This window comes from Dromaius novaehollandiae, chromosome 2, assembly GCF_036370855.1.
Source record: "Dromaius novaehollandiae isolate bDroNov1 chromosome 2, bDroNov1.hap1, whole genome shotgun sequence".
NCBI classification, from domain to species: domain Eukaryota; kingdom Metazoa; phylum Chordata; class Aves; order Casuariiformes; family Dromaiidae; genus Dromaius; species Dromaius novaehollandiae.
The window spans coordinates 23,096,079-23,111,743 of NC_088099.1; the positions used below are offsets into that span (position 1 = coordinate 23,096,079).

The following is a 15,665-nucleotide window of genomic DNA, read 5'->3' on the forward strand; positions in this document are numbered from 1 at the left end:
TATAAGAACTGCCAAGCAAAAAAATGACATGAAAAATCTTTTTTTCCTCCTACTCAACATGAATTAAATTTTCTTGTTGATTTAAGGCACTCTTCATTATTAAAAATCAGTATGTTTTAGCCAAAAATCAAGCCATGAGATTGCTATTCATAAGCTTTGCTAAAGAAAGCATGAAGCAATAGAGGGTTATGATTAAGTATAAAAAACACAAACATATACACCACACACACTTGAGAAACACAGGGAATGCAAAGAACAGTTGTGAAAATTAAACCACTCACTGGAGATCCATCACTCCAAGCAAAGCCATCATCAGGATTCAAGTAATATAAACCCATCCAGAAGTGTTGGTGGTAGTAGCCATTGTTCCTAAACAAAAATAATAAATATCTCATCTATAAGCAGTTAAAGCATAAAAACATAGCTAAGAAAGACATTAAAATATTTTTTATAACCTATCAATTCACAACAGTTGATAAGCTTCTGTTAAGATAATCCTTAAAGTTATTAGAAAGAACTGCAAACACTGAGGAAATTTTGCAAGCTAATTAAGATGTAGTCATTTCTAGCTGTCATAGTATCCTTTAACTAAGATAGATTGAAATACCAACTAACATTTTATAGAGAAAACATCCAGATCCAATCCTATTCCTGGAAATCCAATCAGGTGGCTCAATACTTTTCAATGGTCCAATAGTTCTTTCTCCACTTGTCAGCTCTCCATTTTCTCTTTAAAGGCACTTATAGCTTCCAAATGCATTAACCTTTGTTACCTTCTGCAGTTGAACTGCATTTAAAAAAAATCGTACCTTAAACTAGTTCTTGTCTGAGAGCAGACAGGCTTTATGGATTTATCAGAATGTACTGATATGTCAATATGTGGTAATTCAGCATCTGATACTTCCTCATGATAGGCATGTAGCTGGGATCCTAGTACGGCTGTAGCATTTTGCAAGGCTGCCATGTTACAGTCTGGCTTCCAAGTTAGACCAACATGTAATTGTTCCTCGTGTCCAGTCTACTCAGGTCAAGTTGCAAGTGCAGCCTTTTCAAGAGTATTTGATCACATTCAGAAACCTTTCACTTACTTTTTCAGTTCAGGGACCTACTAACCTTATTTTGATTCCCCGCACAGAGCAAATGAAACTGGAGGTGCTTCTGCTCTCCAATTAGTTCATAAAAGTGAGGAACAAATACCACATTGACTAGATTTATATCAAAATTGTTACCCTATTTGTACATTTACTTAAGTTGAATCAAATGACATCTGTGGCAGTTTTATAATAGCCCCAAATCCACTATATAACTTTTTACACCAGATCATAAATGTAGCCTCAACAAGTTATCTCACTAATCTCTCTTTAGCATTAGTTCTTGCATAATTGCCACTAGTCATATGACTTCTGCTATCTCATCACCTCTGCTTTCTTGCTGCATTTGATACAGATGCTGAAAATGAATCCAGACTGGCTTATGCAGAAGTAAAAACAAACAAATGAAATTAAACATTTCAGAAAGATCAAAACACTAATTAAAGTGAATGGATGACCACACCACAGATACTCACGCAATAGAATGCCATATCACATACTGTTCTTCTTTACCATTAATGGAGGCCAGATCTCCTCCTACAGCTCGACAAAACTCTTGAGATTCAAGCCATGTTTTCTTTTGCTCTCTTGAAAAAGGCTAATGAGAACATGTTTTACAATCAGATAAAATAGACCATAAAGATAGCAAGATCAAGAAACAACAGCCATCAAACAGCCATCCATTTACAATTCACTTATTCTATGCAGATTACAGAAACTTTGTATATAGGGTTTGTAAGCATTCACCTGTGTGAAACAGGTTTCATTTGAGCCAGCTTAGCAGACTGCAGTATCTGCTGCAAGACAATACGTAGGAGAACAGCACTTTTAATCTTAAAAGAATAGGGAGGGGAAATTAAGACCTGAAGATCAGAGTTTAGGGGAATAAAGACGGTATCAGAAACAGGAGCGTTTCAACAGGAGGGGACAAGACCTCTATATAATCCATAAACAAGCTTACGAAACAGTAAGAGACATTAGTATACTAATATTTATTATATTTACGTGCATCAAACAAACAGAGACTACCTTCAGAACTAAGCAGCGTACTTACTTTGAAACATAAATTAATACGACTGTTTGAGTCCCAGCCTTCTGGACACCTGGGAATAGGAGTTGTTGTAGGAATAGGTGGAGGAGTCACTCCTTCTGCCCACACTTTGCATAGAAATTTTGCCTTTTCTTCACATTTTATTACATCCCATAATCCACCCGCAATTCCAGTTCTCATGGCAACGCAGCCTGGCTTTCTTCCTGTTTGTAAACATGAATGCACAAAAGCAACATTTCAGGGGTCGCTGAGAACTTAGGGAACTCCATATTCTAACCTGATGGAAATTAAATCTTTGTCTGTACAGAGTCAAAAATGTTTCTAACACATGAAAAAACAGTCCAAAAGCCAGTGGTTCATCCATATCTGAGACACTGAACTGTGTCTCACATCAAATCACCTCTAGTGGCTGACTCTAGCAACATCATTACCTGTGATCCAACAAACTCTCTAGAACTGAATCTGCGGTTAGTGCTATTTTCTCAAGTTTGTCTAATTTGACTAAGATTTTTGCTAATGAGCTTGCTATGCATGGACCTGGTGCTGGCTTCATGGTCTACACAACTTTACCACCCCACATGGCACTTTTTAATCAGCATCTAAAGCATGGAAGTTAAAGAGGCTCAGAGGATCTCCTGAAAGGCAAATGCAACATGCCAGAATCTTGGAAGCTGGGAGCATCCCCCTTGTGATGTGATTGTGTCAGAGAAGGAAAGGCTTCCTATCCCAATAGGTATGTTTTATTAGAACATAAAAACATTAGAAAAGTTTTGATCAACAAAACTTAGTAATTAAGGAAACCACAATTCTTCTGAGAAAGATATTAACTAAAAAAGACAAATAAAAATGCCCTTGTCCTCTTGCCCTTTCTTACAATCCCACTTTTCAGTCCAATAACTCTTAGGGGCTTCTCAGTATGAATGAATGTCCAATGCCTTCTGGGTCCCTCAGGCTGTCTTCTCTCTTTGCCTTCAAGGCTTGGCAAGGATATTCTATTCCAAAGATACTCCTGCTACTTCCGATCTAAAGCTGTTGAATGTTCCCCTGCTTGCCACCTCTCTTACTTTCCCATGTCTGCCCTGCACTATGCAGACTCAGAGATGAACCTGTTCTGTTCCTCTCTATCTTCCTTCCATGAAAGTGTGACTCCTGTGCAGCAACTAACCTTCATCCTTTCTATTCCTGCAGTTTGAAAAAAATAAAGTTTGAAGTTTTTTTCTGAGACCTTCTGAGAAAAATGACTTGCATCTAGCAGAGAGAATCAAAAGCACTGCAAAGCCACTAGGTATTAAAGCGAACTAAATAAATCTGATATTTAACAAAACTTACAGGCCTTAGGCAGACTGCTTGCAAGATTTTATATTTTCACATTGCAAAAAAATAACAATTGGAGTAAACATTTAGAATGCCCAAGATCATAACTTCAGGAATCATTCAGTCTATTTTGGCCCTAGTGAACAACTGCTGGGTCAGCTCCAGGTCCTCACCTACTACACAATGACACAATTTTTCTACCCTACATTCTCTATAAATTGCTACCCACATCATATTTACTTCAGATTTGTTCCTAATCACTCAGCAGCTATGTCAGCACTCCCTGCTGAAGGTGGCCCTAGGATCTTCTTTAAGACTGGAGATGCTTCATGCATGCTTCATGCACATACCTCAAAACATTCAGTGAGCAAATGTACTATGAGACATGGCTGCACAGGCAGACTTGCAAGCAGGGCACACTATGCCTGCGGAGACTGCTCTTCTAAAGCAGTACAGACATGGTCAGACTTCCCCAGAACAGAAGCAAATCAGAAAGCATTTTTTCAGTTTAACATTTTTTCCAAGCTCATGTTAAAAACTCACTTCAGCACCAAGCAGGAAGTTAGCAACAGCACTTACAGCTTGCTTCAGAGAGCAGCCAGAGACATTTGAGAACAATGAGTCATTATACCACCAAGCAGGGGCTATAGAACGAGTTAAAAATATGTAACTAATGAGCAATGCATTTTGGGCAGTGCACTCATCACACAGCACAGAGCCATAGCTACCAGGCATTTCGGAATTCCAGTGTGTAAACAAGACAGATCCGCCATTAGTCCACTTGAAAGTTCCCCTTTCTTCTACATCTGAAAGTCCAATCCAAAAGTACTTTTCTGTTCTCAGCCCAACCAGGCTAGTCAGATAGGCTTGTTCGTATCTGTTCAAAAGAACACAACTGTTAAATAATACTGGAAAAGAAAAAAAAAAAAAGTTTAAATGTTACTTTCCCAGAATTACCTTTGTACCTTCTTGAAAGAGTAGCTTAGATGGATTTACTTGAACAAAGCCAACAACACAACATTATCCAATAGTTATTTAGTAAACTTGAATTCAAGATTATTCTATCTTCTCTTCTGCTGTCCAATAAAGGAAGTGACATAATGGTGGACTGGCATGAAATTAGAAAAGGATAGGAGAAGGAAGAAACCTGACATGACGTTAGTAGAATACCATTGCATTTTCTGAGAGTTTCTAGTACCCTTGTATTTTAACGACTTTTTGTTGCAGACAAATCCAAAACTGGAAAAGGATTCTCCAGCGCTACTGGAGAAATACAGACAAGTAGAGGCCAGATTTGTACTGATACTAAATTATTAAACTAACATGCACTGCAAATCAGTCAATCATCACATGGAAAAAGTTATGCTTGAGAGGCAGACCCATGCAGAGATGAAGCCTATCACAGTTCACTACGGTGTTTAAGAAGCAGTTCTTGCAAAATCAAAGCAAACAAAAGAAGCCTCCCCTTAACAATGGTACAGTCTAAAGAAAACATTAATATTATGCCATTTTTATGACATGTGCAGTACTAGAACATTTCTACTTGGACATTACAGAAACAAACAAGAGAAACTAAAGTACTGAGTCAACCACAGGCACGCTTTGCTTTTTAACCCTAACTCTCTTTTTCCCAATGTGCCACATTCAATAATGTGCACCAGCCGCTCAGAAATTTACCATATATTGAACCATGGCTGAATTGTGATGGATTTTCAGGTACAAGGCACTTCTGTCCTCGCTTGATTTCTTACATAAAACTTTGAAAAAGTAGGTCAATTCTAAGAGTGGTTGGGTGAAACTACTTTTTGGGTGGAATTCAGAGCCCTATCTCTTCATTTAAAAATCAAAATTGGATTCTTCATCCTTCACTCAAGCCAGCACAGTTAAGAAACAAAAAGAGTAAATCTATCTTCTTCCTCAGTGTACCAGTCTAGATCAACACTGATTTCACAGCCATCATCTATTTTTACTACAAACTGAATTCCTGGATTTGAAGATAAATGCAAAAACTCTGAGAGGTTCAGTATCTAGAGACAGCTGTTCTCTCAAACGTATCTTCTCATTGATTTTGCTCTGGATCAGAATCTTCATTTTGATATTTAGATGATGTTAGATCCTCATGTGGTCCCCTCAGGCAAGCAGACTTTTACATACCTGTCTTCAATAGTTGCTAAAAAAGCCTGATGCCTTTCACAGGTTTGATTTGCTTGAGAAAATGATACAAATGTATTTCCAATGAAGTAACAATAAAAACCATGTCTTTTCCAGCCCTGTCAAAATAAACATTAAGTAATCACATATGCGCCAACTTTTCTAAGCTTCAAATCCAAAAATTGATTTATAATTCCATCAGCTAACTGTAAGACAAAGAAACAATTAAACCAAAAGAGGCAGAAGGGAAAATAATTTAACTAGGTAACACGTAAAACATAACAGTATTTTGTATAATACTGAGGTGATGTCTGATTTTTCTATGGGGACCTCCATTTCAAAGCCAGTACGAGGCTTTGAATTTGTCTTTTCTCTATCTGCTTATCTAACAGTAAGTCAGTCCAACTACTTCATTCCCTGTGGGAAAGCAAAGCAAAATATGGTCTGGGAAATTTGTATGTGGTTCTCTAGGAAAGTATTGTAGGTCTTCAAAGAGTCTTAAAAGTGCAGAAGATATAAATACTGTACATTCATTTATATATTACCTATGTACATTAAAACTCTACAGTCATGAAAGAATACAGACCTTTAAATGTTCCTTTTAATGTGATCACTTTAGATCCTTGGATTGCAGTGCTTATGCCCTTGCTGTGGTTCAAAGTCAGAGATGACCAAGTGATACTGCTGGTTACTCAGAGTGCCAGATGTTGGCTCTTTACAGGTTCCACAGAGAGAAAAATGAGCTTGTTCAAACCACTTACAAGAAGTAATGACAACTACCTCTTTCACTATATACAGAGATGGGGAAAGCAGTCAGGTTGAATTGCTTGTCACAAATGTTATCTCAGTTCAGGAGACAACAAAAATGGACTTCACTTCCTATTGTAGGCAGTCCGAATGAATCTCCCGGCAAAGCTGGCAAATAATAAAGCACTTTACTTGAGCTCTCTGAGAATCACCTCTATACACCAGACAAATTGATAAACATATAGATTTTTACATCTTTGTGCTTAACATTATAAATATAGTTGTATATATTACATACATATAGGGAGGAACAAAACTTCTTCAAAACTTTGCTTTCTGAAGTGATTTCTGGCATATAATGAATCTTTAATCTGCGCTTTCCACTTACAAAGGCAGACGTGGCTTTGCTGTTGCCTTCAGTGCTCAGTATGGGACTACACCTGGCACACAGGCATTGCACAATCATGAGAGTGCTCTTGAGAAGCAAGTTTCAGCATGGCTTTTCAGAAAGGGACTGACAACTCAGACAAGTTTGTTAATTATTAACTAACTTTAAGACTCTCTTCTAATGCTTTGCCAATCAAATGTCAAAAGTCGGGAATATTCTTACATATTTTGAGTTTGCTATAAATAGGCACAATTCACACACATTTCCTTCTGAGAGTCTTTAATTTCTCAGCCATGAGAGACTTCTTTTTCTACCAGCATGCACTTAGTCCTCTAGGCAAAGATAAAAGAATCCTGGTGGTTATGGATGTCACCTTCTCCACCAGTTGAATATTTGTAAGGCTCCCAGGTACTCTTTTTCAAATATGAGGAATAAAGGAATATGAGGAATCCAGGCAAGCTTTCCCTGCAGCTGTACAAAGCAGACTTTGGAGGAAAGGCAGTGACTTCACAGAAGAAAAAAACTCAGTTAGATTCCCTAAAACCTAAAAAATTATAGAAGGTTTTCTAGAATGATTGAGCATTATGTTACCAGAAGGTGAGCATTACAAAATAAGCAATAGGTATTTGGCAGTTCGGAAAGAGTACAATCAGTTCATTTTGCTTAGGCACTTACAACAAATTCTTCAAAATAAGGAGCACTGTCAGAGGCCACAGCACAGCCTGCAGAACATTACGAAGACAAGCAGCCTCACTGCCGTGACTAACATTGAAGAAAATGGTAGACAGAGTAGAAGAGCAACTGCTGACACAGGCAAATTCCTCAAGAAGGCTTCACTGCAAAGCAAGCAAAATTGGCCTACTGCAGGGACTACAGGTTTGGGTTCTGGGTTATGTTCTGGAAAAAGAAAGGGAGCATCAAGACCCAAATAACAGTCAGAACCTAGAACTATTCACATGTATCACAGATGTCACGGAAATGAGAAGACCAACTGTTCTGATGAAGACAACACAGACCCATTTTTCTGTTTTTCTCTGTTCTTCCAGAGTCATCTAGGTGACATTTTCTTCTCAATCATTCTTAGCAGCCTATTCAGCTCAGACAACTTATACATCACTTACTCTCTGGCAGCCCATGTCAATAGTTTCCTCTTCTGCAGGAGCTTCTGACATGGGTTTCCTTTTACAGATGTAGCCAATTTTCTTTTCACAAGAATGGTCTGCCCAAAATCCATCCTGAACATAGGAACAACACATCAGTCAAGTGGGACTTAGTCTTCCAAAAATGTGCTCTACATTTTTAAGCATTTAATGACTTTTTTCTGTTTTTAAAAGAAGCAAAACCTATATCTAACTTCATTTCCTAATTCCAACCTCACTCCAACCTCTTTTCTTGTATTGGGGCCAATTCACCACTGCTTTACACATTCCCTGATTATTTACCCTCATGAAAAGAACCCAAGGAGGTGATAGCAAAATTCCACTATCCTTACACAGACTACTGATTTAATAACCGTGCAAGACGAAAGGGAGGGGTCATCTGTCTCCGCAGAACCCCAGTCAGAACAGGAAACATAACAGAAGACTTCACAACAAAAATAAGTGCAAATAAAACCACATCTCAGATCACCAAATTCAATGAAAAACAGATGGACAAAAATCATAACATAATGAATGGACACACTATAAATAAAAGTGTTTTTTAATGACACTGTTGCATGCCTTACTGTTACAATTCATTTCCAACCTCCTGTTAGGGCCCTGGGGGCACTAATGGCCTTGAGCAGCCTTATGTGGGCCTCTGCCCACACCCCTGCCTGTGGGCTCAGGGGCTCAATGAAAGCTCAGGCCTGGGCTCCACCTCACAGAAGTACTTGTCTCCAGCTCCATCACAGCCATGTCTGTACCTGGCTATGAACCTCACGAATCTAGACTCTGACTTCCTACTATTTTGTCACTCAGCCCTGCTTTGTCACTACAGACCTGCTTGGCAATCATTGGACTGTGTCTGACCCTGGTTATCTTCACTGGGCCTGATCCTGACTCAGCTATTTGGCTTGACCTCAGACCTGACTCATCACCATGGACTTGCCTGAGTATCCAAACCTTGGGCTGTCCCCAGCTCCTCCAGGCCCGCCCTGCTCCCTCGCTGGGGTCAGTGGGACAGGCCCTGGCTGGCGAGGCCCCTGTCCTGCCAGCTGTGTTACCATGCTCGGCTCATGGCCTCAAAGGAGGAGCAGCCAACGATCACTGCTCCCTCTCATTCCCTTCTTTTTCATTACCTAGAAGAGTAATTATCTGTTGCTAAATATGAGCAGCAGAGAGACCAGCCACATAAAGCAATGGTTACAGAAAACTTTTATAATAGTTCACATTCTCTGGGAACCAAAGAACCATGTAGCTGGAAGACTTCAAAACATCCTCTGTCTCAATCCCTCAAAGTGAGGGAGGAAGTAATTTATGTAGAATATCTCTGCTGCCTTCCAACTAACCTGTTGTTAGCCACAAGAATAAATCACCCTAAGTAGTGTGTTCTGCTTTTTTGCTAAATAAACAATCGGAAGAATTGATCCCATCCTCTATAACAAGGTATATATACTTGAAGACTTATGCTCTCTTCCAAACTACTCTTTTCGAGATAAAAACTCCTTTATTTCTTCAGCCAAGACCTACATCATGCTTTCCTCATTGTTTCTGAACACTGACACAAGTGAAGGGGTGACAGCCCTACTGAAGGAGCAAAACGGAACAGCAGGCTGCTATTTTTGTTTATAGCCTCAGCCATAAATATATCTCTGCTGGAATTAAAAAGGCATCTGGTGCTCAAATAAAAGTCTCACTTAATACATATTCCCTGCCAGAGGATTTCAAAATCCTTCTGTACTGACAGACACTGCGTTAGGTAAAGGAGGAGGAGGCTTGGTCTAGCAGAGGCTGCAGTCCTCTGCTTCCTTCCCGAAGTCAAGGTCTAGCAGCCTGAACTGAGTATTTTCAGCTGGTTCTTGGCATGCCAGCCATGCTGGTACTAAGCATGCCAGCCTGACATCAAAAATTCTGCCTCTGAGGAATGGCCACGGGTTATCCAGATGTACTGAATGCTGCCACTTTTAGCATGACACATACAACATGACCAGCGAGTCCAAATCTTCATTCTTTGTGAACCTGGCCGTATTATTTTAATACCCAGCCAAATGTTAGATCCCTTTTGTAATCTTTTGTCATCTATGACAAGATCTGACTATGCACACATAAGCGATCACACACCACTGCCTACGTCTGTAACTATTCTTGATGTTTCATATCACGTTCCAGTGATGCCATCTGAGCATATACTTCAAGACTTACAATACAAAGAGATGGTGAGGACATAAATGGATTGACTTCCATTTCTCCTTCCATTTCCTCATCCACTAGCTTTCGATGTGTGGCCAAATGGAGATCGGGGCAGGAGGAGACGTTAGGCAGATCAACGGTGGTTCTTTCAGGGCTTCACATTCAGAGTAGCATGAATTAAGTATAGACTATACTTTTATTGCCCTTGCACCAGAGGATGCTACTAGGGCAAGGTGCAATCTCTCCCTGCAACGCCTTTCTCCTGGCGTAAATCTTATGGAATTAACCAAATTCATCTTTCCTCTAACCTTGCAGCAGAAACTGAGGTAGCAGTCCCTTCCTAGATAAATGCAACAGATGCTGGTATTTAAACTATTAGAAGTAGTGGCTGTCTTAGGTTTGCAGCAAACTGGAATCTAATCAGTGGATCCCCAATTCTGTGCACAAAAAAGGATTTTTAGCTTGAATCCAAGCTTTCCAAAATTCCCTAACACTTGGTTTGGCCAGCAAATGCCATCCAGATCCTCCCTCAGGCAAAAACTGCTCCTTGCCATTTTTTCTCGAAACTCTTCAGGGGAAAGAGGTCAAGTCTTTCCGATAAAAATCAGACATCCATTAACCTGATGACTTTGCCAGTGCATTTAAGTTGCCCTAAATGTTCCAAAATACCGTAAAAAGATAAATAAAACAAAAATGACTTCAGGAAGGAACTATGCATATCAGAAAGCGATCTTAGCACTCTTCAGATCCATATCACTAAATGTTTGTCAGCTTTTAACTCCCTCTAGTACCCCCTACACCAATATCTCCATGAGTAATACCATAAAACCCCAAATTTCACACCAACAGATAGGGGTAGCTAAAGGGCAGAGTATGGTAGATGAGATAAAACCTCAGCTAACTAAGTGTTCCTTGCAACTCACACCACATGAACCAAGGCCAAGTGACCCTGCAAACCTCCCCTTCCTGAATTTCAAGTTCTCCAGGCTTTACCAGTAAAAATGTGAAGTGCCTTTACCTTGACAGTTGAAGCAAGTGCCATTTCCAACTTCAGGTAAGCTGACTGACTCCAACATTCATGCATTCAGCTTCCTGCCAGTGTCTGAGCCTATAATTCTGTAAGTTAGACAAACCACCTACTACATCAGCATCTAACATTGGCATAGCCACTGCCCAGGAAGCACAGACAATAGAGCATGAAAATCCTTATGCTCTTAAGAAGCTGTTTATTCAGTTACTATGCACATCATAGCCTGGTTGCCATGGAAGAAATACAGATTTACATACTTCTCAAAGTATGACCACTACTACAATGGAGAAGAACTCAAAAAAGATTATAATCTTACCCATGCTTCTGATCAGGGCAAAATTCTTCACTAAAACACACATCAAATGCTAATCTTCTGGACACATCTGACTGCACATGAAGTTCCTTTTCCGTGCTGAATTCTTAATGCAGCAATAACACTGCAGATCTAAATTTTGCCCTGGCCAGAAAACACCCCTACACACATAGTTCTGTTCAATATAGGGAGATTAATATGCTGTAGCCTACATGGCTTTCTTCTTCCATGGATACTACTAAGGTTTTGCTCTCTCAAGGATAATGTTCTTCTCTTTCTCATTCCTTCCTCGAACTGATCCTGTGGTCCCTTTTTCACTTTCATCTAAGAATGCATCTGCTACCCCCCAATGTCACCTAGAACTTCCTCCTAGACCTGCTGCAGAGCTGGCGCAAACCTCTCCCACTGGACTCAATCTCACTTTCTGAAGTGTGTACACCAGAACGATGCAGAGATGTGTGAACCAGCCCTATGCACAGCCACCACTACTGCTGTTGATGATGGTACCTAACTGAAGTAATTTAGGAAAACCAGCCTACTGGGAAAAACATTTCCCAATTTTCCTGTATCTACTGAAGTTTTCTGTTTTGAAGTCCATCAGTTATTCTGCTATCCTCACACCTTCCCATTCACTTTCCTTCAAATTTTCTTCCATCTTGAGACTCTCAAACAACTTCTCACTATTAACTAAGAAATACAAAAGCCTTTACAAAAATTTTGGATCTTTGCCATTAAATGTGTTTATGCCATCAAATTCTGTACATTCCATGAAGTATGCAGAGGAGTTGGGGGCAGGGGGAGACATTTTTTTCAATGCTGTCAATGACAAACATGAAAATACAGTCCAAAACACAAAAATAAATTATATTTATGTCTTTGTTTGTTTCCCCAGAGATATGAAAGCCTGATTTCTTCTTATGTATGAAAGAAATATTCTAAAGTTCAGTATTTTGAGACATACTGGAACTGGAAGCAAGAACTGAAGTTTCTTTCACCTTTTCTCTAATTTTGCTTCAGAGTGTATGCTTGCCCTATGATGCAAGCTCTGTACAGTCTTCAAGCCAACTGGAAAAAAAAATATTAATTCTCCTCTTCAATCTGTAAGTGTGCTCACCAAAAGTACAGCCCTTAAGTCTTAGTTTTGCACAATAAGAAAACGCTTTTGTTATGAAAAAATATCTTTTTTAATTCCTGATTAAATGGGTAAACCCTGAAGGAGGTGGTAAGTAAGTTCAATGGTTTAAATTACCACAAAGATACCATTTTGCAACATCATACACTATGACTGACTTTTATTCCAGGGGATTATCTCAACTCCTGTAGTAGGCCTAGATTATCTCTCATTGTCACATTCACCAGGGAAGCCTTTCAAAGTAGCCTTGTAATTGCAGGTATGTAGTCACTCAGTAAAGGCTTCCACTAACGCCATTAATAACTATTTTCCTCACAGCTTTTAATGCGCAGTGCAGATAAAAGCATAAAATCTAAGTCACCTAGACTCCAGACCCAGGATTTATAACTCTGTCTAGGAAAAGAAAGCTGGTGCTTCTTAAAAGTTTCTTAAAAGAAACTTTTAATTCTACTATGAAGCACACAAACATGTGTAAATGTTCTTCTTCAGGAAGCTACAAAGACATACTGGATGAATTTGGATTTCTTCTAATTGACTGAATATGGGATATACAGCTAACTTAAGAAACTGTACTGGCAATTTTTAATGATGTTAGAGAGAAAGGTATGTTCAGATGAAAGAAGTTTCTTCCAAAGGCCACATGCACAAACTGAAATCCGGAAATACAGATCTCAGGGAAAGTAGCCTTCAAAGAAAGCCACTAATGCCTACTTCTCAGGGAATCAACAAAAACAACTTTCTGGCAACCTTGAACAGCGAACTTTCATCAAAAAAGTAATACCTATAAACCTCTACTCTAGGCTGCTTCAAACAGTAATATCCCCTACTCTTATGCTCTTGAATAGAAAAAAAGCCCAAATGATAAATGAAATGATGTGATAATTAAGCCAATGGCTGCAAGACTTTACCTTTCCCCTCATGATGACGCAGTCCTCTTGCCTATTGTTTGCATGAGTGGGTTCTCCACGAAGCCACTTGGTGTACGTCACAGGTGTGCCATCACTCCATTCAAAGTACATCTGAACTTTGAGGTCATTCAGCCCAATCCACAGCTCATCGTCTGGCTCTAAAACATATCATTAATACGGTTGATAAACAGGTCTTGTATACGATATAAACTTTTATCTCCATGGAACAGAAAAGAACTTATGCTCAGGAAGGTTAAAAGGCAGTCACAGGAAATTAAGCCTATTTCATAAAGAAGGCAGACTGTTCACAGAATCACAGAAGGGTTGAGGTTGGAAGGGACCTCTGCAGATCAGCTAGTCCAACCCCCCTGCTCAAGCAGGGTCACCTAGAGCACATTTCCAAGGCTTGTGTCCAGACAGCTTTTGAATATCTCCAAGGAGGGAGACTCCACAGCCTCTCTGGGTAAACTGTTCCAGCGCTGTCACCCTCACAGTAAAGAAGTTTTTCCTCATGTTCAGACAGAACTTCCTGTGTTTCAGTTTGTACCTCTCATCCTATCACTGGGCACCACTTAAAAGAGTCTGGCTCCATCCTCTCTACCCCCTCCCTTCAGATACTTATACGCATTAATAAGATCCCCCCTCAGCCTTCTCTTCTCCAGGCTGAACAGTCCCAGCTCTCTCAGCCTTTCCTCAAAAGAAGGAAGATGCTCCAGTCCCTTAATCATCTTAGTAGCCCTCTGCTGGACTCGCTCCCAGAGCTCCATGCCTCTCTTGTATTGGGGAGCCCAGAACTGGACCCAGTACTCCAGATGTGGCCTCACTAGGGTTGAATAGAGGGGGAGGATCACCTCCCTCGACCTGCTGGCAATGCTCTGCCTAATGTAGCCCAGGATACTATTGGCCTTCTTGGCCGCAAGGGCACATTGCTGGCTCACGGTCAGCCTGCAGTCCACCAGGACCCCCAGGTCCTTCTCCGCAGAGCTGCTTTCCAGCAGGTCAGCTCCCAGCCTGTACTGGTGCATGGGGTTATTCCTATCTAGGTGCAGGACTTTGCACTTCCCTTTGTGGAACTTCATGAGGTTCCTCTCTTCCCATCTTTCCAGCCTGTCAAGGTCCCTCTGAATGGCAGCACAGCCCTCTGGTGTATCAAGCACTCCTCCCAGTTTTGTATCATCAGCAAACTTGTTGAGGGTGCACTCTGTCCCTTCATCCAGGTCACTGATGAAGAGGTTGAAGAATACTGGACGCAGTACTGACCCCTGGGGGACACCACTATCTACAGGCCTCCAACTAGACTGCACCACTGAACACAACCCTCCGAAATCTGCCTTTCAGACAGTTTTCCACCCACCTCACTGCTCACCTATCTCGCACTTTCTTAGCTTGCCTAAAGACCTTGCCTGTTCCTCATATACCCACTCTAGTCATCAAGAAATGCCATCCACTCTAGTGGCAAGACAGTAACAGGGTGTCTAACTTCCTTCAAAAAGTAGGATTAGCCTTCACAGCTCATCTGTACTGTCCTTACCGTCTCTTGTCCAGCACCAATGGCTCAAACACACAGGACACCAGGCTCCACTTTCAAACATGGACCTTCACCTCCTCTTCCAGGCTGCCCTTCATGTTCAAAAGTTCCCCAACATAACACCTCAGTACACTCCTTTAAGTTCTCTTCTGCTACAAAAACTCAAATCTGTTATGATTACACTGCCCATCATGCTGATTAATGTCTCATTCCCTCCTTAATTCCTGTCATCTATATTGTTCTCTAATTTCTCTTTCCTTTAGTTATTTGGTAAGATCTTTCTGTTCTGTGTTTATCTGGCACCTAGGACAGCAGAGGCTTTACCATTACAAAAGCTCCTATGTACTACGGTAATAACAAACATTAAACAGCAACCCGTAACTAAATGATTACATTTCAGTCATCTAAAAAAGCTACACAGATCAGAAATGGTCATGAATTAGTGGTGTCACTTTCTACATAGCATTATCTCCTCTGAATAAGAAATGCTGTCAAAGTTCTGCAACCTTCTCTAAAGCTAGGTGACTAAATAGTAAGAATTTTTTTCATAGCCACCTCATAAATAAGCTGTTTTCTACTCTCCCAGACATGCACTGGGCCATGTTTGTGCCATATCACATGCTGCATTTCTGTGTAAACACAGAATTTTCCACAATGCACTTCTTTATTCTTCTCGATGT

The 15,665-nt window shown here is 40.3% G+C and overlaps 1 protein-coding gene across 7 annotated transcripts in view; it reads right to left on the reverse strand.

Annotated features, from left to right (window-relative positions):
* LOC112982364 (macrophage mannose receptor 1-like) overlaps window positions 1-15,665 on the reverse strand; it is a 62,936-nt gene that overhangs the window by 26,660 nt on the left and 20,611 nt on the right. For all 7 annotated transcript variants that reach the window (XR_010387581.1, XM_064505974.1, XM_064505973.1 and 4 more), the window contains 7 exons: window positions 13,458-13,615; window positions 7,864-7,977; window positions 5,611-5,726; window positions 4,185-4,333; window positions 2,146-2,345; window positions 1,568-1,689; window positions 282-369 (listed from right to left, as the gene is read on the reverse strand). Coding sequence is in view for 6 of the 7 variants with exons in the window: in XM_064505974.1 (XP_064362044.1) it covers window positions 282-369; window positions 1,568-1,689; window positions 2,146-2,345; window positions 4,185-4,333; window positions 5,611-5,726; window positions 7,864-7,977; window positions 13,458-13,615 (947 nt within the window). In the remaining variant the exon portion in view is untranslated. The remainder of the gene's footprint in view (window positions 1-281; window positions 370-1,567; window positions 1,690-2,145; window positions 2,346-4,184; window positions 4,334-5,610; window positions 5,727-7,863; window positions 7,978-13,457; window positions 13,616-15,665) is intronic.